This window comes from Saccopteryx bilineata, chromosome 1 (assembly GCF_036850765.1).
Source record: "Saccopteryx bilineata isolate mSacBil1 chromosome 1, mSacBil1_pri_phased_curated, whole genome shotgun sequence".
Lineage (NCBI taxonomy): Eukaryota > Metazoa > Chordata > Mammalia > Chiroptera > Emballonuridae > Saccopteryx > Saccopteryx bilineata.
In genome coordinates, this window is record NC_089490.1 from 154,480,880 (window position 1) to 154,505,804 (window position 24,925).

The following is a 24,925-nucleotide window of genomic DNA, read 5'->3' on the forward strand; positions in this document are numbered from 1 at the left end:
GCGTCTATCATTAACCAGAAGGTGCTACCTTTGTTCTCCAGTGTTTCCTCAGCAAACAGAAGCAGGTACTCAACACGAGTTTCTTAATCGAGTCCTAAAAGGCTACCAGCCCCGATGATATTGATCAGTTTCTCTGGCCTCTTGGTGGAGTCCAGACCTGTCCTGCCGAGTGGAGATCATCATCTACCTGAATAAGATTCAGATAACACAGAGTGGCGTCCAACACCCTCGCTAGTGAGGACCTCAGTTGCTCCCCGCCGCAGGTATCCCCCTCACTTGTAACTTTATAAACTTCGGAAATGTGCAACAAAAATAACCTTGGTCCTGGATCCTGCTCTCTGACTTGATCCTCAAGGGGGTTGAGGGTAGAGGTGGAGCATTGGTTTACTAATTTATAAAAGGGGTAAATGGCTGTGTCCCTCGTTTTAGAGGTTACTGGAGAACTCTCATGTGGGCGGCCACCCCAGCTTCCCGACAGGTCTCAGCCTCTTTCCCGCCACATGCGAGCATTTGGAGGTAAGCCGGCTTCTTTTACCAGCAACAAAGATGGCGCCTGTGGCGTCAGCTAGAGGCGCATGCGCTTTGGAAGGAGAGGCCGGATGGTTCCTCTTTCTAGCCGGTTTCTTTTCGTTTCCGGCGGAAGTGGCCTCAACAAGGGAAACTTTATTGTTCTTGTTGGGGTGGCGAGAATGTCGGTGAATTACGCGGCGGGGCTATCGCCGTACGCGGACAAAGGCAAGTGCGGCCTCCCCGAGGTAAGCGCGGCTAAGGTCCAGAAGGCCACTCTTTCCAGGGCCGCGGGCCGGGCGGCTCCAGATGGCAGCGGGGCATCATGGGACTATTAGGAGGCACCGAGGCTAGACAATGGGAGGGACTTCCCGGTGAGGAGGGGATGGGAAGTGATGCCCCTAGAGCGCCCGGGGACGCGAACACTTCCAGCCCGGGGTCGAAGGGGCTGTCACCAAGGGAAGGGCCTGCGACGGCGAAATCTTGAAGTTCTGATGGGGCAGCAGGACATGTAGTTCTAGGCGAAAGCACTGCAGTGGCAAAGGCAAGGAGGTGGGAATAAACGCACTTAAAGAACAAATTAAGCTAGAGCGGTTTCCCGAGTCAGGCCAGGACGGGTCCCAAATGCCAGTCTGAAAAGTTGACACTTTATCCTGTGGGTGATGGAAACAGGTTTTCAGCTAAGGAGGAAGGAACCTTGGATGCATGTAAGCATGTGCCAGAAAAATCCCCCCTAGCTACTCCGAGAGAGCTACCCTTCCATACACTGAGACGTGGGCTTGTCGCTTCCATTCTGCAGTGGAATTTCCTCTTCTGTAAATTTGGAGGGAAAATTGCCCTCATCCCATACGTAAAAGCTAGTCCGTTCATTCTGAGTCAGACGCTTAAGGAGCTCTCAGATGGTGTGAATCCCTCCAGAAGCCCGATTTCTCTCCTGCCTGTATTTACTTTATTCCTCAAATATGTGTTGAGCACTGTGTGTGCAGCAGGCAATTTCAAGGTCCTGGAGCAACAGCAGGGAGCAAGCAGACAAAATCCCTTCATTCTAATGCGAAAACAGAGAAACAGCAAATGTAAGAAGTGAAATGGGAGCTAAGGAGAAAAGCAAAGCTGGCAGTGATGGAGAGCTGGGGGCTGCATTGAATCAGGTCGCGGCATTGAAACCAAGTGGCCAGGGAGGCATCACTGAGATGGGTTTTTGTTTGTTTGTTTGTTTGTTTTTTAAAGCAAGAGATACTGGGACAAAGAGAGACGGAGAGAGGGACAGATAGGCGGGAAGGGAGAGAGTTGAGAAGCATCAACTCTTCCTTGTGGCACCTTAGTTGTTCATTAATTGCTTTCTCATATGTGCCTTGACCCAGGGGGGTTACAGCAGAGTGCGTGACCCCTTGCTCAAGCCAGCAACCTCAGGGATTCAAACATGGGTCCTTTGTATCCCAGTCCAACACTCTATCCACTGAGATGGCTTTTCTTTTTAATGTTGTCTATTGTAGTAACACACCTTTAGTAAAATATATCATATTAACTTACACTTAATTGTTAAGTGTATATTCAGTAGTATTAAATATATTCATGTTGTGCAACCATTCCCACCATACATCAACAGAACTTTCTTGTCTTCCCATCTCTGTACTCATTAAACTCTTAAGTCCCCATCCCTCTCTCCCAGCCCCTGGCACCCACTGTCTACTTCCTTTTTCTATGGATTTGACTCCTTTAGGAACCTCACAAAGTGTAATCACACGGTATTTCTTTTGTGTTTGGCTTATTTTACTCAGAACAACATTGTTAAGGTTCATCTACATTGTGTCAGAATTTTCTTCCTTATTAAAGCTCTGAATAATGTCCCTAAAGCCATGGTGCACTTTTGACTGGTCACAAACTGCTTATCCCACTGAGTAATGTTATTCCTATGTGGTGGCGCTTAATTATAAACGCGCTGATATTTATGTTGCACTTTGGTCACGGATTTGAATTTAGCGAGCCACAGAACACACTGAACTTTCCTCTGTACCGTCCACATCTCAACTGGCATAGCCATGGGCTGCTCCGCTGAATACACGGTGTTACATCATCATCTGCACATGTGCACATGCTGCCACATCATCCTACAGAAACTGGGAGGGTTTTCCTTTTATTTGGTGCAGATTTCGCATTTCCATCGTCTTTTGTTGCTTTCCTGTGACTGGTCAAAAGTGCACCATTTTACGGACACACTGTATCCCATTGTCTGGATGGACCACATTGTGTTTATCCACTCATTCATCAGTGGATATTTGCATTGCTTCCACGTTTTAGCTATTGTAAATAATGCTGCTATGAACCTGGATGTACAAATGAGGTGTCTTGTGAGCCAAGACCTAAAGGAGGTAAGGGAGGGAGTCTAGGAGAAGAGTATTTTAGGCAATAGGCTGTGGGGAGGACTTGAGCTTTTATGCTGAGGAAGGTGGGAGCCCTGGAGGGCTGTGGGCAGAACACAGGCATGATGACAAGCTGCCTTTTCAGATTCACTCTCTTCTAGATAAGGCTGGGGCAGCTCAGTCTGTGGCTAGTGGCCTTGCAACTGTGGAACACATTTTGACCACTCTCCTTTGCTCTCCCCTGCAACAGATCTTTGACCCCCCCGAGGAGTTGGAGCAGAAGGTGTGGGAGCTGGCAAATCTGGTTTGGCAGTCCTCCAATGTGGTGTTCCACACAGGCGCTGGCATCAGCACCGCCTCGGGCATCCCTGACTTCAGGTCTGTACATAGGGAGGGGAAGTTGAGGCAGGACCCACTAGCTGTCGAGGGCTTCCCTGGGAGGTAGAGATACCTGGGCATCGGAAACTTCCCCCTTACTGAGTCCTGAGTGAACTTCCATCCCCTGGGTGTTTGGGATGGGAAAGACTTCTCCCTTTCAGACTTGTCCCTTTAAGTCACACTCATCATTTCCCTTACCAGTGGTCGGCAAACTCATTAGTTAACAGAGCCAAATATCAACAGTACAACGATTGAAATTTCTTTTGAGAGCCAAATTTTTTAAACTTAAACTATATAGGTAAGTACAATTCCTTATTGAGGTAGCACCCGCATGTGGTATTTTGTGGAAGAGCCACACGTGGCTCACGAGCCACAGTTTGCCGACCAGGGCCTTACACCAGGGTCATCTAACCATATTTAGCTACAAGGGATGCTGGGAAATACAGTTTTTCATCTAGGCTAACTGTACAGAGCTAAATATTGGGGTAACTGTTACCCTAGAAGATGGGAAGAATCAATATCAGAGACAATTGGCTCCACACTCACTTGCAAATTTTATCAGACCTGGTGCCAGGCAAGTGGCTTAACCCTTTGGACCTCAGTTTCCTTACCCATAAATGAGGATATGGAACCAGATAATGTCTAAACCACCCTTTACTTCAGGTAGCCAATCATGTAGCTGAAAAGCAGGGTTTTCAAACTGGTTGTCTCCTGGTGGCTCCTATGGGTGCTAAGTTTGTATCCCTGCCCCAAAGGGCAGACTTAATGCATGTATACTATCTTTCCAAGAACTCTTGGGCCACCAACCCAGGTTCCAACAGCAGAAGAGCAGATTCCTTAGAGGAATGTAAGAATTCTAAGGCATGAATTGCCCTCACCCCTCCATAACCTGCCATGGCTCCCCATTGCCACACAGGAGAGTTCCAAGGCTTTCCCAACCCAGCCCTGAGTCATCTATTTAACTTCAGCTCTTCCCATTCCTGCTGTAGGCCCCAGACCACTTGCATTTCCCCAGACTCACAGGCTGTTGCCAGCACCCCAGGCCTTTGCTTACCCCTTCTACCTGAACTGCTCTGCCCTCCCTTCCCTCTCATAGTTCAAGGGACAGTTTAGCCTCCTCTAGGAAGCCTTTCCATACTCCCCACACTGAGCCCTCCCAGCATACAGGGCCAAAGGGTCTTTGTCCACCTGTGCCTCCCCTGACAAGATCAAGTACTTCTCAAGGGCAGGGCATGCTTCCTCTAGGTCCCCAACATCACCCAGCACAGGGCCAGGCTCAGTGCAGCAGCAGCAACAATAACTGTTGGTTGAAGTGAATAACTATTTTTTTTTTAAATAACTAATTTTTTTTATGTGAAAGAGAGAGAGGGAGGGAGATGAGAAGCATCAATTCATATTTATAGCACTTTAGTTGTTCATTGATTGCTTCTCATACACACTTTGACTGGGGGGCTCCAGCTGAGCCAGTGATCCTTTGCTCAAACCAGTGTGACCTTGGGCTCTTGAACCTGGGACCTCAGTGTCCCAGGTCAATGCTCTATCCACTGTGCCACCACCAGTCAGGCTTTAATAATGATTATTTTTTTCAGTGAGAGGAGGGGTGGCAGAGACAGGCTCCCAAACATTCCCCTACCAAGATCCACCTGGGAAGCCCACTAAGGGGTGCATGAGCAATGTCCATCTCTGACGTTGCTCTGTTGCTCAGCAGCTGATCTCTTCTTAGCACCTGAGGCAGAGGCCATGAAATCATCCTCAGCACCCAGGGCCAACTCGCTCCAATCCAGCTATGGCTGCAGGAGGGGGAGAGGGGGAGAGAGAGAGAGAGAGTGAGAAGGGGAGGGATGGAAAAGCAGATGGGCACTTCTGTGTGTCCTGCCTGGGAATCGAACCTGGGACATCCACACACCAGGCCAACCGGCCAGGGCTTAAATAACTAATTTTTGTCTTTCATGTGCACTGTTTGCTCTCCTTCCTCCCTCTCTCAATCTCAATCCCCCTTGTCTGTCTCACTTTCTTCCTCTTTCTATTTGTGTCTCTGTCATCAATGCTGTCTCTTTTTTAAGTCCCCCTCTTTCCCTGATCCTTAAATTCTCTCTCTGCATCTCTCCCCACATGCAGGGGCCCCCATGGTGTCTGGACGATGGAGGAACAGGGCTTGGCTCCCAAATTTGACACCACCTTTGAGAGTGCACGGCCTACGCAGACCCACATGGCACTAGTGAAGCTGGAGCGCGTAGGCCTTCTTCACTTCCTTGTCAGCCAGAATGTGGACGGGCTACACATGCGCTCTGGCTTTCCTAGGTAACACCTGGCTGCCAGCCCTGCTCAGTCCTGGGCAGGCCACCCCTCTCTCTGGGCCTCAGTTTCCTCATTTGTAAAATGGAGGTTGGTGGCAGCCCCCCCTTGAGAAGTTGATGTGGTGATTCAGCAAGGCCGCAGGGGGAAAGCACTTAATGCTTAATAAGATAACACAAACCAGAGCTGTCATTGTCAGTGCCTTCTGGGCACATTTCAAGAATTGGAGTCCCCTTTTCCAGATCCTAGGGCAGCTGAAAAATCTCCCTTAAGGTGGGGAAAGGAAGATATTGGGAACAGGGAGGACAATAGTCAAGGTCTAGGATTTGCAGGTGCATTTTAATATTCCTCTTTATAATGTTTTTTGTCTATTTGCTTGTTTTCTTAAGAGAGAGACAGGAAGGGAGAGAGATGAGAAGTATCAGCTTACAGTCGCCTCACTTTATTTTTATTTATTTATTTTTTTTGTATTTTTCTGAAGCTGGAAACGGGGAGAGACAGTCAGACAGACTCCCGCATGCGCCCGACCGGGATCCACCCGGCACGCCCACCAGGGGGCGATGCTCTGCCCCTCCGGGGGGTCGCTCTGCCAGGACCAGAGCCACTCTAGCGCCTGGGGCAGAGGCCAAGGAGCCATCCCCAGCGCCCGGGCCATCTTTGCTCCAATGGAGCCTTGGCTACGGGAGGGGAAGAGAGAGACAGAGAGGAAGGGGGGGTGTGGAGAAGCAAATGGGCGCTTCTCCTATGTGCCCTGGCTAGGAATCGAACCCGGGTCCCCCGCACGCCAGGCCGACGCTCTACCGCTGAGCCAACCGGCCAGGGCTCAGTCGCATCACTTTAGTTGTTCATAGATTGCTTCTCATATGTGCTTTGACTGGGGGGCTCAAGCCAGCAACCTTTTGGGCTTAAGCTCATGACCTGGGGTTTTGAACCTGGGTCCTCAGTATCCCAGTCCCAGGCTGACACTATCCACTGCACTGTTACCAGTCTTTATAACTTTTATACTGAATGTGAACATGGGATTCAGGCAGAAAGACTGATTCCTTAATATCAAGTGCATCTCCTTTCTCCCTCCCTCCCCACTTTGCCCAGTCTTACCCTTGGGGACGATGAGAGCCCCAGTTAGTTGTTCATATAAGTAGTCAGACTCTCCACAGGCAAGGGATGAGGGAAAGGACTTAATTCAGCTTATAAAGGAGAATGAGGCAGCTGTCCCTGCTCTTTTACAATGGGACTGAGTCCTAAATCCAGCCCTCTGGCACAGCTCTTCTGAGCTAGAGATGTCACCAAGTTCTGAGCCTTCATCCACTTCAACATGTAAATACCTGAGAAAGCAAGACCCCAACTTCCCTGGCTGGTGACCTTGGGCCCTAGTCCAGGCTGTAACTACTGGGCACCTTATTATCCCTCCAATCAGAGTAATTCACTAGTAATTCACTGACTGCAGACCTAGCTTGTGTAAACACTTCTAGAAATGAAAGCAAACATTTTCATTATGTACAGCAAATGCATTTCTGTGGCAGAGGTGCTTAAGGCTTTTTACAGGAACACAAATCCAGGGAAGTCTGTTCCCTACACACCTGGACAAGGCTGGCATGTCAAGGTGGATGGGGAGTGGGACAAAGCCACCCACTGGCACATTCCTTCCCAGAGATGGGGGACGACATTAGGGGGAAGGGGCGGGAGTGTATTTGGGGATTTCAGTGCCTCTCATTTCCTGACTGATGGGTTTTATACCAGCTCCTTGGCCTGCACCCAGGCCACCCCCAGCACCCACTGCTCACTTCATCATGACACCAGTCTCTGTGTGCATACCGGGATAGGCATCACTCCCCCAGCACCAACTAGGAACAGCTGGGAGCAAAATGGGCCCCATACAACTATTGAGCACCTACTGTATGCCATACACGGTTCTAGATGCGGAACACAGTGTGCCAGATAGAATGCTCTGCCCTCCTGGTTTAACTCTAGTGAGAAGGAAACGGGCAGAAAACAAGACAAGTAAGCAAATTAAATTCTGTGTCAGACAGTGATCATTACCATGAAGGGTTGTACAGAGAGGGGGGTGTGGGGAATTGCAGCTTTTTGTCCCCCCAGGTGGTTTTCAGAGTACATTTATTAAAGCTGGGACAGTGAAACAAGGAAAGGTTTAAGATAGAAGAAGCAACAGGAGAGCCTAAGCGGGGCTGCTTTGACTCACTGGGAAGTCAGAGAAAAGGGAGCCTTGGAGACAGGCTCAGAGAGTGAGCCCGGATGAGCTGCTGCCGCAGCCCATTGCTCCCCCGGTTGCAAGTCTCCCCTGGTGGGGTCCCTTCGAGCTTAGGAGATGCACTCTGTGGGGGATGCAGAGGAGGAAGGGGAAAAGGCACAGGTGTGCTCCCAGGAGGGAGAGTATGCCAAATTATAGCTTTTAACAGGGAAGTTAGGGTGGCTGTGACATTTGAGCAGGGACATGATGAAGATGACAGAAGTAGCCATGGGGAAGAGCCTTCCAGGCCTGATAATTGTTCCCTTAAACATCCTAAAAGTTTAATATTGTCCCATTTCACAGATGGGGACTGAGACACAGAGAGGTTAAGTGACCTGCCCAAGGTCACACAGCAGGGAGGCAATTGTGGCAGGAGTTGATCTCTTATTCCTCTGCATCCAAAGTGCATGCTCCAGGGCCACCATCACCTTAATTTTTTCCTTCGCAAAGTGGGAATTAGAATTCCTGTCTTTCAGACCTGGCTACATTGGGAGATTGCACCATACTTATGGGTGGGTTTTGTGCATGATGGGCTGCCCATGTGTGAAGGTAGAGTCAGCTGTGGGGTTAATGTTTCTTTATGCTCAGAGATGTTGGGCTACCTGCCCAGCGTTGCACAGCTGGAAGAACCAGAAAGAGGGATTCTTTGGATCTTATGGATGAGGGGTTAGGGAAGGCTTCTTGGAGAAGGAAGGCTTGGTGCCAGACCTGAAGCCTTAGGATTCGGGGAGCCCACTGCACCACCAAGCCTCTTCTCCTCCCACAGGGACAAGCTGGCGGAGCTTCACGGGAACATGTTTGTAGAAGAATGTGTCAAGTGTAAGAAGTGAGTGTCACGAGGGGATGGGAGCAGGCAAGGCGTGGTGACCCAGGCCCCTCGCCTGTGTTCTGTCACTTCCCAGGTTGGGTTCTGCCTTGTAAAGGGCTTTGTAAGTTGAATCTGAGACCGAGAGACCCAGAGTGGGGGGCAGGACTGGCATGAGACCCTGGCGGGGAGCACATCTTGCTTCTTGGGAGATGTATTCATTTCCTGTGACTGCCACAACAATCATAAACCAAGAGGCTTCAAACAACAGAAATTTATGTCCTCCCAGTTCTGGAAACTAGAAGTCCAAAATCAAGGTGTTGTCAGGACCATGCTCCCTCCAAAACCTGGAGGGGAGGATCCTTCTGACCTCGCCCAGAACCTGGTGGTTTTGATGCTCTTTGGTGTCCCTTGGCTGTAGATGCATCGCTCTAACCTCTGCCTCTGTTTTTACATGCCCGTCTCCTGTGTGTCTCCTTTCTTTCTTTTTTTATTTTCTTTTCATGTCTCCTTTCTTATAACGATACAAGTCATCTGGATCAGGGCTACCCTACTCCAGTGTGACCTCATCTTATAACAGCTATAACAACCCTTTTTCCGTATATAGTCACGTTCTAACCGACAGTGATTAGGACTCCAACATATCATTTGGGGGCACACAGTTCAACCTATAACAGAGTGTGATGGTATGACTCCAGCTCTGGGAAGGCTGAACCAGAGCCCTTCCTGGAACAAGTAGGCTCTGAGTATGTCCCTCCCCGTAGGAGGAGCAGCCTCACAGGTACAAATAATTTTAGGGATGTCAGTAGCAGGGAGCATGACTCTGCCAACACCTGCAGTGCAATCTTAGAGACCAGGGCACAATTAGGACCCCCCCACACACACACGCACACTAGTTATAAAAAATGTTTTCTCCAAATTTAGTTTGAAAAATTTTCAAACCAATGAAAAACTCACAAGAATCATATGATGAACTCATATTCAATCTAGACCAGCAGTTAACAAACTTTCCTATAAAGGGCCAGATGGTAAATATTTTCAGCTTTATGGCTCAGATTGTTTCTGTCATGACCATGTGCCAATAAAATTTTATTTACAAAAACATAACTGCAGGGCCATAGTTTGCTCACCTCTGATTAGATTCCCCAATGTTATCATTTTACCACAATTTCTTTTCCTTTCTCTCTCTATGTTACCAGTATTTTCTATGCTGTTCAAGAGTAAGTGGTAGACTTCTTTATCCCTTGATCCAAACCCCTTAAGACATTGATCTTCCTCGAGCTTCAGTATTCTCTTTTATAGCCACAGTGCAGTTATTAAAGTTGAGAAATGTTAAAACGATGTAACATGATGGTTCAGTCTCTAGTCCATATTCCCACTGCTCCTATTGTTGCTATTTTTCTCCTGGTCCAAGATCCAAGCCAGGGTCATAGTTTGCATGTCATTGTCACATATCTTTAGTCTCCCTTGTCAAGAACAGTTCCTGACCTTTCTGTTTTCCATACTGTTGACATTGCAAAGCAGCAGTTTCATGGAAGGCCCCCCCCCCCATCATTCTGGGATGTTTCTCTGTGCTTAGATTCTAGTCATGTGGCCCCTACTTCCCTAGGAGGAGGAGAGCCCTCCAAAAGCAAGAACCACTGTGTAGAGCTGTCATGTGGGAAAGTGGTAGGCTTGGCCCAGCCCCACCATCTCTTTCCTTTCCCAACATAGGCAGTACGTCCGGGACGCTGTTGTAGGCAGCATGGGCCTCAAAGCCACTGGCCGGCTCTGCACCATGACCAAGGCAAGGGGCCTGCGGGCCTGCAGGTGAGTGACCCCTGTCCATACCCTGGGTCCCAAAGGAGGTGGCAGGTCTCTATATTGACTCCCCCCAACCCTCACCATCGCAGAGGGGAGCTGAGAGACACCATCCTGGACTGGGAGGATGCCTTGCCCGAACGGGACCTCACTCTTGCTGATGAAGCCAGCAGGTCTGACCCCCAGACAAGCCCAGGGTGGGGCATCAGGGAGAGGGGCAAAAGCACAACCAGCATCAGCAGAAGACAGGGACTCCAGTTCAGTGGTGGAGTCAGGAGAAGCTTCCTGGAGGAAGTATCCCAAGCCCTGTCTGGGCCTTGATTTCCCCATAATAATGGCAGGGTACTAGCCCTCTCACATACCCGACACTGGGCCAGCTGCTTCACAGACACCATACTTGCCACAGCCAATGGGGGTTCTACCCTGGGTCCATTTTATAGGCAAGGAAACTGAGGCTTTAGCAAGGTGACTTCTCTGTCCAGTTCTACCCAGGCAGGATTGGAATCTAGGAGTCCAAATGTGGAAAGTACTGCCCACATCAGCAACTACCCCCTGCCAACAGGGTAGGGAGGAGTTCCAATAGAAGACAGGAAGCAGCAGGGGCAGGATTCAGGAAAGCTTGGCCTCCCAGGGTATATCTGGTCATATTGCAATAGGGTTGGAGACCTAGGGGTTGGAGACCACCGCCCCTGCCCCCAGCCCTGTGAGGAGGGGGTGCAGAAATCCTTGCAGAGAGGCTCAGCCTAACCCCGCCTCCTGGCCCCAGGAATGCAGATCTGTCCATCACGCTGGGTACCTCCCTCCAAATTCGGCCTAGCGGGAACCTGCCACTCGCCACCAAGCGCCGAGGAGGTCGACTGGTCATCGTCAACCTTCAGCCCACCAAGCACGTATGTGCCAAGCCTACTCCTGGCATCTCCCCCTGTCGTTCCCGTTACCAGGCCCGGAGGAGCGCTCTGCCTCCACCTGACACGTTCCTGCCCTCGCAGGACCGCCAGGCCGACCTACGCATCCATGGCTACGTAGATGAGGTCATGACCCGGCTCATGAAGCACCTGGGCCTGGAGATCCCTGCCTGGGACGGCCCCTGCGTACTGGAGAGAGCACTGACGCCCTTGCCGCGCCCGCCAGCCCCCAAGCTGGAACCCAAGGAAGAATCCACCACCCAGTTCAATGGCCCAGCACCAGCCAGCCCCAAGCAGGAGTCCACAGCCGAAACCCTCTCTCAGCACAACTGTTCTGGGCCCATCAGCCTCCAAAGGGAGCGGCTGGACAGTCCTGCCCCCTGCAGGACCCCTAAAAGGGTGAAGATGGAGGTTCTTCCCAGCTGACCAGGCGGGGTGGGAGGGCAGGCTTTTTGTAGATATCATGGATTTTTCTTACCAGTCTCATTTTGTTACTTGCCTGTGGCAGGAGACCTCTGTGGCTGAACTGTGCTGCAGGCCCCAGGGCAAACTTGCTCTCTTTTGGGACTCTCTTTAGCTTTAGGGGCCTCTGGTAGGGGTCCGGGGAGGAGCAACCAGCCCTGGACCTGCTCTGCCCCAGCCCCTGACTCAGGACATTCTGGGGAGGTGTGACCACACCCTCCCTCAATTTCTGTCCTAAACAGGAATTAACTCTGCCGGCTCCCTGGGCCCTCGCACCCCCTAACCCTAATTTCCCCCAAAAGGCCTTCACAGCTCGTCCAGGAGGGAAGGGAGGCAGACCTGTCATTTAGGAGCCAAACTTCATGGTGGGACAGATAATAGAGGCACTGCCTTTCGGGTGGAGCAAGAAACGTGGGTCCACCTGGTCTCTCCAGGCTTCCAGAAAAGTCTTCAGTGCAATAAAAGCAGAACTTCTTGCATCTGAGTCTGTTTAACGTCCACACACAACCTTGCGCCAGGTCCTAGCCCCAGGTGAGTGCGTGGTTCCCTGGGCTTCCATGCAATCCAGGCCTGGGGGTGAAGGAGAGCAATACCAGCTGCTGGCATTCCTTAAGCTCTCAGTTTGTAATTATGTACCTGTTTGCATGGTTTTAAAATATTTGCTTCTTTCCGCCCAAGGAAAGAGGCCATGTCCTTTGGCCGAGATAGCAGCCCTAGGACACCTGTGCGAAGGGGCAGGACTGGGCTACCCGTTGAGTTCGGGTACAGCTGGGTTCCACACCCCCTACCCCCTAGCTGTAACCTTGGGCAGGTTCCTTCACTTCCGACACCTCAATTTCTTCGTAGGTAAAATGATCTGGGTGGGCAGCTCAGCCCTCCTGGAAGGCAGGGGCCCCCCTTCCTCGCGAGCCCCCCCCCCATGCCCTTGAAGGGCCGCGAGAGATGCCAGGACCTCATGCTCCGCCCACTGCCGCTCTCCACTGTACTGAAGACTCCTGGGAACCTGGGATCTCCTAGATCACTCCCCCATCCCAGGCTGGCCCAGCCCCTCCTTCATGGTAGTTGGGGATCCCCAGATTACAATTCAGCCCCCACCCTCTTTGGTTTCCATACCAGCCATGTTCTGTCACAATATTTTAATAAGGATCACTGCAGTCTTAGAGAAAGTGGATGGTGGCTGGGATCATGGTCACCTCAAAGTTCAGTCAGTGCTTAGGCACCAGGGTCCTTGAAGTCCTCAGCAGCTCCCTCCTGTATGAGAAGGCAGGAAGGAGTTCCCCGGCAGGGCACTTGTTGAGGCATGTTGTGTGTATGTCCAGGTCTGTGGCTCACTCTGTATGTGCCTGCCTGATTCCTTCTGCGCCTAGGCCTGTATTTCTCAGGCTTTGTGGCTTTATGGTTGCCCTGTGCCTAAGTTTCTGCTCCTGTGTCTGGGTCTCTGGGTGTGTAGCCATGAGCTTGTGCATCTCCATCCTGGCTTCTCTGCAAGGGTCTCTGCCTCACCTCCAGTCCCCGGCCTGTCCACTGCAGCAGCCACTGCAGCACCCCTGAGCAGAGGGGCCTGGGGTCAGGGCCAGATGATGCTCACAGCTCCTCCCCCACCACCTCCAACCCCACACGCCCAGGGTTGAGCGCCGGCTTGGGCGAGGCCCAGCTCAGCAGAGCCGCCGGGCTCAGCTCCTCTATCCAGTTGCCTTGGACCAAGGTTGATTTGTCCAGCTCCTCTGTTGAGTTGTCCAGAGCCAGCATGTCCTGGGAATCCCAGTGTGCCCTGATGCTGCCTGGAGACCCTTCCTGGGGTGCGTCAGCTTCATGCTGAGGTCCTGGGGCTTCGGAACTTGGTGTGGTGTCAGAGGCCACACGGGAAGCAGCATCGTTGTGCAAAGTTCTGGAGAAAACTGATTGAGGGTTGTGGGTTCATGAGGGATGGGGTGGGATGCTGGTGTCCCTTCTTATTTTCCAGCCACAGGGAGCAGTTGCAGGGGGCTCCTTCCCCAACTCCCAAAGGCCCAATATGGAGACTTGGGGAGCCAAAGAGATTGTGCCCATGGTGCAACCCAGAGGGGACCCCAAAGTGATCCTGGCCCACCTACCTCTCACAGGTGTGAAGTCTCCGGGGCTCTCAGCTTTGTTGGGGGTAAAAGGACTGATGGAGGGGAGGATGATGAGGGCGAAAGAGAGCAACAGGACCTGCCGGAGATGGGGGCAGGTTCACTCCATCCCTCCACCGCCCCTGTGAGCACACCCATCTATCTCATGGGCAAGGAAACTGAGGCCCAGAAGACTGGATTATGCTTGAACTGGGGCTGGGGCCATGCTACTCATACTCACCTTCTACCTCTTACAGGCCAGTTGGCCAAAGCCAAGGACCCCCTTTATCCTGGGGGCCATCAGAGCAAGGGTTAGGACTCACCGCTATGCAGGTGCCTGCCTGTGCTGACTTGCTGGTGGACTGGACCACAATGGCCTGGAGTTTCTTCAGCTGCTCCAAGAGGGACCTTAGTGGAAATGAGCAGCCTTGGCTGATCTCTTAGCCTGGCTCCCCATCTGTTTCTGGTATCCCCTGGCATGGCTGATGTCTAAATTTTGTCTATCCCTCAAGGCCCCACTGTTCTTATAAGGCCCAAACCCTCCCTCTCTGCTTTGCTAAATCTCCAATGACATCCTATCCACACCTCTGTCATTGCCCCCCCCCCAGGCCTCCAGGGTTGCCAACTGGATGCTAGCCCAAACCTGCTCTCTGATTTTCTCCTTTTATCTGACCCCCTCACACGCACACATCTCCTCCCCACCCAGCAACCAGGGGGCACTATTTAAATGTAAAACAGCTTCTCCCAACTCTCTCAGGGCTCTCACCTCTCTCAAGGTCTCCCTGTCAGGAAGCCTACACAACCTGCCCCTGTCTTTTCCCTGCCCTCACCTCCTTCCTTTCTCCCCCTCACTCACTCTGCTCCATCCATACTGACCTCCTCACTATTCCTACAATATGCTAAGCACAGTCCTGCCCCAGGACCTTTGCACAGGCTATTCCCTCTAAGGACACTGTTCCTCCAGGTCATTTTGTAGCTGGGTGGGTTTTTTTTTTCTGATCCATTAGGTCTCATCTCAAGTGTCACCTTATCTTGATCTTACTGTCTAAAATAGCCCTTCACCCTGTTTTATTTTTCTTCCCAGTGATTATCACTATTTGTATTATATATATATATAGACATATATATTTATGTCTTGAGTATGTCTCCCACAAGACATATATATTTATGTCTTGAGTATGTCTCCCACTAGACTGTGAGTTAAGTGGAGAGATTGTGCCTTCTTTGTCACTATTGTGGTCTCAGTGCCCAAAACTAAGCCGTAGATGCTAAATAAATAGACTAAATGGATGCATCCCTTGGGTGGGATTATGCATCTCCAACACATCACGTTCCTAGCCTCTGGCCATTCATATACCATTTCTTCTACTGGAAGAGGCTTCCCCTATAAACTCTTATATATCCTTCAAGTTCCCAAACCCAAATCCTCTCCCCTATTCTGCCTGCCCATTTCTAGGTGGAACCCTTACTCCCTGGTCTGCCTTGCAATGACAGAAGCTGTCCCCACATTGTCCACCTCTCCTATAAGGGATTTGGGGGTCAGTCCCCCCTGTCCCTTGCCCTGCCAAGACTCACATGTTCTGCTTCTCAAGATGCAAGACTTTCCTTTGAAGCTCCTGGTTCTGGGCAGTGCAGGCTGACATGCTGCAGGGAAAATGTCACAGTGACATTCAGAAAATACCAGTCACCAACTATCCCAATCACACCTTCCTGTGAGGCCCCACTTTACAGCAGGGAACCCAAGGCCAAAGAGGGGAAGTCACTCTGATTCAAAGCCACCCTAGCAAGTCTGTGAGAGGGCCAGAATTTGAACCCAAGTCTGCCAAGTTCTAGGTCCCATTTCTGCATTGGTGTGGGGGGCTTCATTCCAGTCTGAGCCCCCAGGATTGAGGATGGAGTGCCAAATTCAGACAGTGATGCTTCCAGAGATAGAGTAGATGGGTGACTGGAAATCCATGCAGAACCAAGTTACAATCTTCACACTCCCTGTGTCCTTGAGCCATTCAGCTCTGTGACCTCAGTCCCCTTGTTTGTAAAATGAGGTTACAATTACCTAGTTCACAGAGTGGTTGGGAGACTGGCATGAAGTAAAGTTGACTAGGGGCTTAGCAGATTGCATTTGAGGAACAAGTTATTGATTACTGTTCCATCTAGGATGCTGAGGTCCAGGCTGGGGACCCCACCTTTCTCACCTGCATCCATCTGTGAATATGGTTGTGCCTCAGACAACTCGGAATTGGAGTTGAAATACTCAGATCATAGCATGAAGGTGTATCAGTCCTCATATCACAACCAGGGAGGTGAAGAAATTCCCTTGCAAAAGTCCTCCTTCTAAATAACTCACAAGATAGCCCTGGCTGGGTTGCTCAGCAGGTAGAGCATCATCCCATTGTGCCCAGGTCGTGGGTTTGATCCCCAGTCAGAGCACGTACAAGAAGCAACCAATGAGTGCACAATTAAATGGAACAATTGAGTGGAATGAGTTGATGCTTTCCTCTCTCTCTCTCTCTCTCTCTCTCTCGACAGTGGCAAAAATTTTTAAATAACCCACAAGATAAAGAACTAAATTAGAGAAAACCTAGGGTCCATATGGTAATGACAGTAGTACAAATCAAAATGTATGAGATGCAGCTAAAGTGGTGCTAAGAGGGAATGTATAGCTTTAATTCAGCACAATAAGCTAAACATGCACATTTAAAAACCGGCAAAAGAATAACAGCATAAACTCAACCCACAAAAAAAAAAAAAAAAAGTCTAGGAAGGACATAACAAAGCTTACAATAGAAATGAAAGAACTAGAAAAGAAAACTACAATTGGGTAGAAGGAAAAGCCAGAAATTCATTCTTTGTGAAGAATAATAAAATAGATAAACTTCTGGCAAGATTGATGAAGATAAAATAGAAAGATAAGGCACAAATAAATGAAGTATTAAAAAGGGCATAACTGTAGATGGCTCAGAGTTTTAAAAAATAATAGGAGAGCCTGACCGGGTGGTGGCTCAGTGGATAGAGTGTTGGACTGGGATGCAGAGGACCCAGGTTTGAGACCCCGAGGTTGCCAGCTTGAGTGCGGGCTCATCTGGTTTGAGCAAAAGCTCACCAGCTTGGACCCAAGGTCGCTGGCTCGAGCAAGGGGTTATTCCGTCTGCTGAAGGCCCGCGGTCAAGGCACATATGAGAAAGCAATCAATGAACAACTAAGGTATCGCAATGCACAACAAAAAACTAATGATTGATGCTTCTCATCTCTCTCCCTTCCTGTCTTTTTGTCTCTGTCTGTCTGTCCATCTGTCTCTCTCTCTAAAAATATAATAATAATAATAATAATAATAATAGGAGAGAACTATAAACTATTTTATAAATTTGAAATCGGCAATTTCCCAGAAAAATATAACATCCCAAAACTGACCCAGAAATAAACAGAAAACCCAAATAGACCTGTAGCATTCCATAAAGTTATATTCTTGATAGTCACAATAGCTCTGAGGACCAGTGATCTCAGGCGAAGGAAGTAAGCATCCCATCCTCCCATGTGCATACCTTACCCTTTCTTGGTACCATATATTCTAGGGGATAAAGGAACCCTAAAACCCTGTGGCATCTCTAGTCATCTTCCCATCCTTGCAAATCACATGATAAATGGTCTGTCCCAGAGAGGGAAGATGACTCTAATTTTATCAGGCCCTAAAAACTGTGACCTTAGCTCCATCACATCTGTTTCTCCAGTTTCCTACCTGAGTGTGCAGTCCCAGGACCCAGCCTTACCGAGTTTCCAGGCCATCTATATATTCCTTCTTCTTTTTCCGGCTTTCTTGAGCGGACTGTTTGTTCCGGATTTTTCTGCGGATTTTTTTCAGCACTCGCTCCTCATACTGCCGAGTGACATGGGGAGCAGGTTGAATCAGGCTGGAGGTTCTACTTTGTTGACTGGACCCCACAGCTTCACTCTATTTGTTTCCCATGGGAGCCATCCCAGACCCAGGGACCTGGGGGCAGACTCCTGATGACTTTAACACCAGCTTTCCTGCCCCTAAATTCTTGCAGTCTCTAGGAGGGCGGTAGGTCCTGTTAATTTTCCCAGCTCCTATTCCCAGTTAATAACTGCTACCAAAATTTAAGGTGCAATTCCGCCACCTTCTGGTCATATCTGAGAAAAGTGCTTTTCATTGGACCAGCTGATACTAAATACTCTATAATGTTTTCCAATTAGAATGGCAAACTCAAGTGTTGATAAGTGAACAGGCTGGGAGGGAACTGTGGCGAGATAGAGGTTCTGCTAAATTGGCTTTTTGGACAATATTTTGACTCTGGTGACAGACAAGAGGCCTAAACATAGGACTTTCAGGCAGCTAGTTTCAGGAAGGGGTAGAGACCCAAAACCAAGGGTTTCACAGACTCACCTTGGTGAGGGGCAGCTGAGTGGGCAGTGTGATGCCTTCTTTGGCCAACAGTTTCTTCTCATCCTCTGTCAGCACCAGCTCCTGGCAGTGCCCCATCCCAGATCTCAACAGGTGGGGGGCTGCCAGGTGATGCTGTTGCTATGGAAAAAACAAGGGAATTGCATTAGGGCAGGGAAAGTGACAGCCTCTGGGAAATGAAAGAGGCATCACAGCTGAGAAACTACCAATCTGTCTGCTGTAGAGTCCCCACTGGCAGTAGGGCTCAAGAGCCCATCACACAGCCCTCTGACCCAGCAATTCAACTTCCAGGAATTGAGCCTACAATACCTTCACACATGTGCAAAAGGATGGACATGCATGATTTTAATCCACTTAACAAATAGTCACTAGACAGCTATTTACAGTTACCTACTACATTCCAGGCACCATTCTGGGTTCTGCACATTCACTGTAACACTATCTGCAATAGCAAATGATTGGGAGCAATAAAAATATCCAGCAAAGAAGGGCTGAGTTAAATAAGATATAACCCATTTGTACAATGGAGTATTGCACAGCTATCAAAAGGGATGGGCTCGCCCTGGCCGGTTGGCTCAGTGGTAGAGCGTCGGCCTAGCGTGCGGAGGACCCGGGTTCGATTCCGGCCAGGGCACACAGGAGAAGCGCCCATTTGCTTCTCCACCCCTCCGCCACGCTTTCCTCTCTGTCTCTCTCTTCCCCTCCCACAGCCAAGGCTCCACTGGAGCAAAGATGGCCCAGGCGCTGGGGATGGCTCCTTGGCCTCTGCCCCAGGTGCTAGAGTGGCTCTGGTCGCAACATGGCGACGCCCAGGATGGGCAGAGCATAGCCCCCTGGTGGGCAGAGCGTCGCCCCATGGTGGGCGTGCCGGGTGGATCCCGGTCGGGCGCATGCGGGAGTCTGTCCAACTGTCTCTCCCTGTTTCCAGCTTCAGAAAAATGAAAAAAAAAAAAAAAAGTAAAATAAAAGGGATGGGCTCTCCGTGTCATGCTACAGAGCAATGGCCATGATAAACTGTCAAGTGAAAAAAATAAGGGAGCAAAACATTGTTACACGTGACATGTTACTTTTTATGTTAAACTTTTTAAAAAAGTATCTCATTGGAAGAAAAAATTAGAACCTGTGTGGGGAGCTGGGTATTTGGGCAACTGGGGTGAGAGGGTGGTTCTCCCCATCTACTCATGTACCATTGGAACTTGGACTGTGTAGGTGTACTTTCCTATTCAAAATATTTTTAAACTAGTCCTGCTGGGTAGCTCCATTGGTTAAAGTGTCATCCTGATACCTCAAGGTTGAGGGTTCAATCTCCTGTCAGGGCACATACAGGAATCAACCAATGTATGCATAAATGGGTGGAAAAATAAATCGATGTCTATCTCTTTCTGTCAATAATTAAAAAAAATATTTTACATTATTTTAAATTGTTTTTTATTATTTTTTTAATTCAGTGAGAGGAGGGGAAGTAGGGAGACAGGCTCCTACATGTACCCCAACTGGGATCCACCTGGCAAGCCCACTAGGGGGCAATACCAGGCCCTCTGTTGCTCAGCAACTGAGCTCTTCTTAGCACCTGAGGTGGAGGCCATGGAGCCATCCTCAGCACCCAGGGCCAACTTGCCTCAATTGAGCCATAGCTGCAGGAGGAGAAGAGAGAGAGAGAAGGGGGGGGAGAAGCAGATGGGTGCTTCTGCTGTGTGCTCTGACCAGGATTCAAACCTGGAACATCCATACACCGGGCTGACGCTCTACCACTGAGCAAACCAGCCAGGGCCAAAAATATTTTAAATTGAATTTAAATTATGAAAGATAAACATTAAAAATGAAAGACTCTTGTCATCAGAATGTCCAAGTCTTAGAAATGTCACATTTCTAAGGAATGGGAGACTCAAGAATAAAGGTGAAGATTTGGGGCAGTCTGTCATTCTTCAGATCAAACTCTACTACCTAGAACTCCAGGTTGTTGATTATCCCAACCATTTTCTCTCCAGGGTCCAAGCTTCAGTGTGCTCATCTGTAAAATGGTAATAAGGTCTCCCACATCCCAAGATGTTGACAGGCAGAACAATGATACTGGACATGATGCATTTTCAAAAGACAGTAAGCATTTCCAAAGCAGTTATTCTCCTTTCCCATCCTTCAAGGCCTGCTGGAGTTCCACCTTCTCCAGGATGCCTTCCAAGACCTGCAGTGACCCTCCAAACTCTCTCCCTCATCAGTACACTTCCATATGCAGTCAGTTTTCCCATTTGACCATGAGGTTCCCAGTCTTGGCACACAGCTGTTGCTCACTACACATCTTTCAAGTTGGGAGGGGCATTTTAGCCTTGCCTAGAAATTGTCAGGATGACTTTTGGTCACAACATACCCAACAGGCCAGCCCAGGCATAGAGCCTGCAGCAGCTGTGTGGCTTAGGGAAAATTATTTAACTTCTCTGTGTCCATTTTTCATATGAAAAATTAAGATAATAAGTCTCAATCTTCAGAGTTGCTTGAGTTAAAAGATGGTACATTTAAAGCATTTAGAAGAGCCTGACCAGGTAGTGGTGCAGTGGATAGAGTGTCAGACTGGGATGCAGAGGACCCAGGTCACCAGCTTGAGCAAAGCTCACCAGCTTAGACCCACCAGCTGGCTTGAGCAAGGGGTTAATCGGTCTGCTGAAGGCCCATGGTCAAGGCACATATGAGAAAGCAATCAATGAACAACTAAGGTGTCGCAATGAAAAACTGATGATTGATGCTTCTCATCTCTCTTCGTTCCTGTTTGTCTGTCCCTATCTATCCCTCTCTCTGACTCTCTTTCTGTCTCTGTAAAAAAAATAAAAATTAAAAAAAAGACTAATAAAGCATTTAGAAGAGTGCCGGGCTTATAGTAGGTGCTTAAAATTCTAGCTTTTTTTTTTTTTTTTAACTGCCACTACAGTAGAAGGTGTCCCAGCTCAGAAGTAGAGAAATTACAACTGGAACACACAGATTTGCTATGGGTGTGATTGTGAACAAATCCAGCCTTTGTCTGTGACTCAGTTTTTCAGTCTCTGAAATGGGAGTATTGGGCTCCATGAACCTCAGTGCCCCTGCCAGTTCTGATGTGTGGGAGTTGGGGTGGGGGCTGCTCACCAGATCCCCACCACTGCCGGAGAGGAGTAGTTCTTTCACCGTGAGGTTGCAGCGTGGGGGAGTGTCTGCCAGCTCAGCCTGCTTCTCAGGATAAAGGCCTGGGTTCCACATTTCTGACCAGGGCAGATGGGGACAAAGACAGGGAGGATGTCAGGCAAGGGGCCCTGACCTCCCAGCTTCTACCTGCCTCCTCCAGCAAGGCTTCAAGGATTGACCCAATGTACTAAGGACTTTTGGTACAGCTTGGGGCCTCAAGGCCTGAGTTGAAGGGGACAGCCCTGGCTGGTGCCTCAGTCTCCCTCTGCTATAAGCTAGGAACCCAAATTCATCAGGACATTTTGAGGGACCCACTGCCAATGCAAGAGAGAATGCCTATTATCTCCCGGGATTATAGACTAGATCTGCAGCCAGCCAGGCCTTATCCCCCTTTGGGGCAGGGGCCCAGTCTGATTCACCTCTGGTACCCTCCTACTTGGTGCTTGTCTACTTTCCAAAGCACAAACTTTGGAGTCAGATAGCCCTGGGTTCAAATCCTGACTGAGCGAAGCTGTGTGATTTTGAGTAACTGATTAAACCTCTCTGACATTCAGTTTCTTCAACTCTCCAATGGGACTCTTAAGAGTTCCTACCCCAGCCCTGGCCAGTTGGCTCAGCAGTAGAGCATCAGCATGGCGTGTGGATATCCCAGGTTCGATTCCTAGTCAGGGCACACAGGAGAAGTGCCCATCTGCTTCTCCACCCCTCCTCCGATTCTTTCTCTCTATCTCTCTTTTCCCCTCCTGCAGCCAAGGCTCCATTGGAGCAAAGTTGACCTGTGCGCTGAGGATGGTTCCATGGCCTCCTTCTCAGGCGCTAGAATGGCTCTGATTGCAGCAGAGCAACACTGGGCACACCGAGTGGGTCCCAGTCCGACGCATGCATGAGTCTGTCTGTCTGCCCCCCACCCTGCTTCTCACTTTGGAAAAATACAAAAAAGAAAAAAAAGAGTTCCCACCCCATTGCAAGGCTCAAAGGACAAAGGACACCCTGCTGGGAGTGTCTTCTGCATAAGGCCTGCTCCAGAGGAGAGAGAGCCTTGAGGGCTGGGGTCCCCACTCATTTTCATGGGGTCTCTACTATGACCCAGGCATGGGAGGCACAAAGATGAGGTTACCAGCATGACACCTGGGGTAGCTGAGAAGTCAGCCTGCCAGGGGTACATCCCAGCTTTGTGTTTTGGGCTTGTTGCTTAACCTATGGGGATTCAGTTTCACCTGGAAAATGGGCCCAAGACAGCATCCATCTTAAAGGGTAGGTATGTATGTAACAAGGTGAGGACAATGAGAGAAGACGCAGAACTCACCCAAGTCTATGGCCACGGAGGCCTCAAGCACTTGGGCCACTGGCCCAAGGGGCCTGGTGGAGCTGTGGGGGACAGAATGGTAGGAGGGGCAGAGCCCCTTGCCAGACTCTGAGAAATGGCAGCCAGCTGGATTGGCAGCTGGCCCACTGTGTGGGGGGGTATCCTGAGTGTCGGAGGGAAGATCTTCAGAGATGCCGCTGTCACTGGCTGCAGGAGACCAGAGAGGAGAGCTGGGCACTGAGTCTCCAGAACCCAAGATACAGTTGAGGAAATCATCAGAGTCCGGGGCTGGCAGGACCTGCTGGGATGGAGAGAGTGGGGCGGGAATAAAGAGATCTGTGTTTTGCTCCGGATTGCTGTGTGCCTCTGAACAAACCACTGACCCACTCTGGGCCTCATTTGTCCTTTCTACAAGATGGAAGGTTTGTGGGGCTTGAACACAACCATGTGACATGGAAACACCATCCAGCCTGGTCAAGGTATGAACCCTGAGTTTGAGTTTGGATCCAATTCCGAACTTCTGTGTAACCCCAGACAAGTTATTGCTCCTAACTTAGACCTCTGTTTCATCACCTCTAAGGCACCAGTGTGGCCTGCCTGTTTGGGTAGCTGAGAAGTTCAATGCAAGAAAATGCTTTGCTAAAATCACACACCATGAGCAGCAAATGTTACTGAGCTGAGTGGGGTTCTCTCTGCAGTGGGGGCCTCACCTGGTCCCCGACATGGCCCCAGTCCTCGCCCAGATCTACATGTCTCAGAATTCCATCCTGCCGATCGAACAGGAGATCCAAGAGCTCCAGGCTGTCCGTGAGACCCACAGGACAGGTGGAGGAAGCCATCTAGGGAAAGGAAAAGATAGGTGTGAGGGTCACACAGTGCCTCTCCCTCCCATCTCCCATCTGCATGCTACCCCAGGCCTGTCCAGCTCAAGTTCAATTTCCACTCAACCCCCAGATCTAGCTTCCCTCTCCAAATTGGTACTGAGGGGCTAACCCAGAGACACCCAAGGAATGAGAGCCAGTTTCTTTAAAAAGTTCTCAACAGATGCACACATGGGGATAATCAGCCTGGTCACTCCCTCAAGGCTGGTGGAAATTGCCCTCTCTTTCCTTCCCAGCCTACCCACGTTTCTCTTCCCCTCCTGGGAGGTAGGGGGCCGGGAAGAAATACAAAAGCAGCCCTAGAATGGAGGCATGCTTTTGGTCACTGTATTCTCTCTCTGGGCCTCAGTCTTCTCATCTTTTTTATTTTTTGAAGACTTTATTTATTCATTTTAGCGAGGAAAGACAGAGAGAGAGAAAGGGGGAGGAGCAGGAAGCATCAACTCCCATATGTGCCTTGACTAAGCAAGCCCAGGGTTTTGAACCGGTGACTTCAGCGTTCCAGGTCGACACTTTATCCACTGTGCCACCACAGGTGAGGCCTTCCCATCTACTTAATGGGATGGGGGCTCCTTCTAACTCTGGAAGTTTGAGGAAAGTTTCCTGGCACAGACCCTCCCGCCCACCCATAGACCCAGGCAGAGCTCACCTTTTCAGCTGCTAAATCTCCATTCATGAGCCCCGCCAGCTCTGCTTCCAGCTACTTTCTGTGTCTCTGATCTGCGCAGGTTCACCCCAAGTCTTATCCCTCTCTGTGAATCTGTCAACTCCCACAAAGGATGCTGGAATAGCACCAGGGAGCTCCCAGCCCACCCCCAGATGCTGATTGGGGGATAGACAAGATGGACAGGGTTAAGGGCCAGTGATTCCAGGGCAGGCTGGGGGGAGGGGAAAGAAGACCGTTATCTTGATGTTTTGTGCTTTTCCAGTAGGCAGGGGGCAAAGGCCAAAGTCTGGGGTTCCTCTGCTCTGCCATGAACTCTTCCCTAGTTTTGGGGACTGTTTCTTATCAGAGTCGCAGATGTCGGGATCCAGGAGAGCTCTGAGACTCTAACCAGGTCCTGTCCACTCCCAGGACAGAACAAAACAGGAGGACCACCCCAGGCCTTTGCTTAAGTGTTCCCTCTGCAGGCGCTTCTTTCTCTCCTCAGAGCTGGGAACCTCCTACCCATCCTCCAAGCCCTCCACAGCTGAACCCATGCAATCGATTCCTTCTAGAACCTTCTATCGTTCATTTATTCAACAACTATTTATTGAGCCAAAGTGTTCCTACCTCAGGGTCTTTGCACTTGCTGTTTCCTCTGTCTGGAACTCCCTGCTC

At 49.9% G+C, this 24,925-nt stretch overlaps 3 protein-coding genes across 24 annotated transcripts in view; 1 reads left to right on the forward strand and 2 right to left on the reverse strand.

Annotated features, from left to right (window-relative positions):
• The window catches only part of ANKRD24 (ankyrin repeat domain 24), a 29,613-nt gene extending 29,104 nt beyond the window's left edge, over nt 1-509 (reverse strand). For 9 of the 13 annotated variants that reach the window (XM_066275798.1, XM_066275751.1, XM_066275696.1 and 6 more), the window contains exon 1: nt 29-167. The gene's annotated coding sequence lies outside the window, so the exon portion shown is untranslated. Of the gene's footprint in view, nt 1-28; nt 168-317 lie in introns of those variants that run through there. The other 4 variants (XM_066275813.1, XM_066275722.1, XM_066275706.1 and 1 more) reach the window with 3 other exon arrangements.
• On the forward strand, nt 131-12,728 carry SIRT6 (sirtuin 6). Of its 9 annotated transcripts, none has more exons than XM_066275892.1 (8): nt 131-263; nt 430-516; nt 3,118-3,245; nt 5,364-5,546; nt 8,555-8,614; nt 10,307-10,402; nt 10,486-10,566; nt 11,160-12,728. In XM_066275892.1, the coding sequence occupies exons 4-8, from the start codon at nt 5,386-5,388 to the stop codon at nt 11,722-11,724; spliced, it is 963 nt and encodes a 320-aa protein (XP_066131989.1). In that variant the 5' UTR covers nt 131-263; nt 430-516; nt 3,118-3,245; nt 5,364-5,385; the 3' UTR covers nt 11,725-12,728. The 9 variants fall into 9 exon arrangements, with proteins under 9 accessions (XP_066131989.1, XP_066132003.1, XP_066131970.1 ...); XM_066275873.1 differs by lacking the exons at nt 131-263; nt 430-516 and adding an exon at nt 643-755 and having other exon boundaries at nt 11,160-11,283; nt 11,383-12,728; XM_066275906.1 differs by lacking the exon at nt 430-516 and having other exon boundaries at nt 150-263.
• Nucleotides 12,729-12,881: 153 nt separating this feature from the next.
• On the reverse strand, nt 12,882-24,385 carry CREB3L3 (cAMP responsive element binding protein 3 like 3). Of its 2 annotated transcripts, none has more exons than XM_066275844.1 (10): nt 24,254-24,385; nt 23,434-23,562; nt 22,724-23,021; nt 21,382-21,494; nt 18,250-18,387; nt 17,615-17,721; nt 15,426-15,494; nt 14,174-14,258; nt 13,854-13,950; nt 12,882-13,658 (listed from the first exon to the last, which is right to left on the reverse strand). In XM_066275844.1, the coding sequence occupies exons 1-10, from the start codon at nt 24,278-24,280 to the stop codon at nt 13,345-13,347; spliced, it is 1,377 nt and encodes a 458-aa protein (XP_066131941.1). In that variant the 5' UTR covers nt 24,281-24,385; the 3' UTR covers nt 12,882-13,344. The 2 variants fall into 2 exon arrangements, with proteins under 2 accessions (XP_066131941.1, XP_066131932.1); XM_066275835.1 differs by having other exon boundaries at nt 22,724-23,024.
• Between the last annotated feature and the right edge of the window lie 540 nt (nt 24,386-24,925).

Coding starts and splice junctions, on each gene's coding strand:
- SIRT6 (XM_066275857.1), top strand. CDS start 690: ATGTCGGTGAATTACGCGGCGGGGCTATCGCCGTACGCGGACAAAGGC. Junction 8,615..10,306: donor GAATGTGTCAAGTGTAAGAA/GTGAGTGTCACG, acceptor TTCCCAACATAG/GCAGTACGTCCGGGACGCTG. Junction 10,567..11,159: donor CTTGCTGATGAAGCCAGCAG/GTCTGACCCCCA, acceptor TCCTGGCCCCAG/GAATGCAGATCTGTCCATCA.
- CREB3L3 (XM_066275835.1), bottom strand. CDS start 24,280: ATGAATGGAGATTTAGCAGCTGAAAAG. Junction 23,563..24,253: donor GAGATTTAGCAGCTGAAAAG/GTGAGCTCTGCC, acceptor TCCTTTCCCTAG/ATGGCTTCCTCCACCTGTCC. Junction 13,951..14,173: donor AGGCAGGCACCTGCATAGCG/GTGAGTCCTAAC, acceptor CATCTCCGGCAG/GTCCTGTTGCTCTCTTTCGC.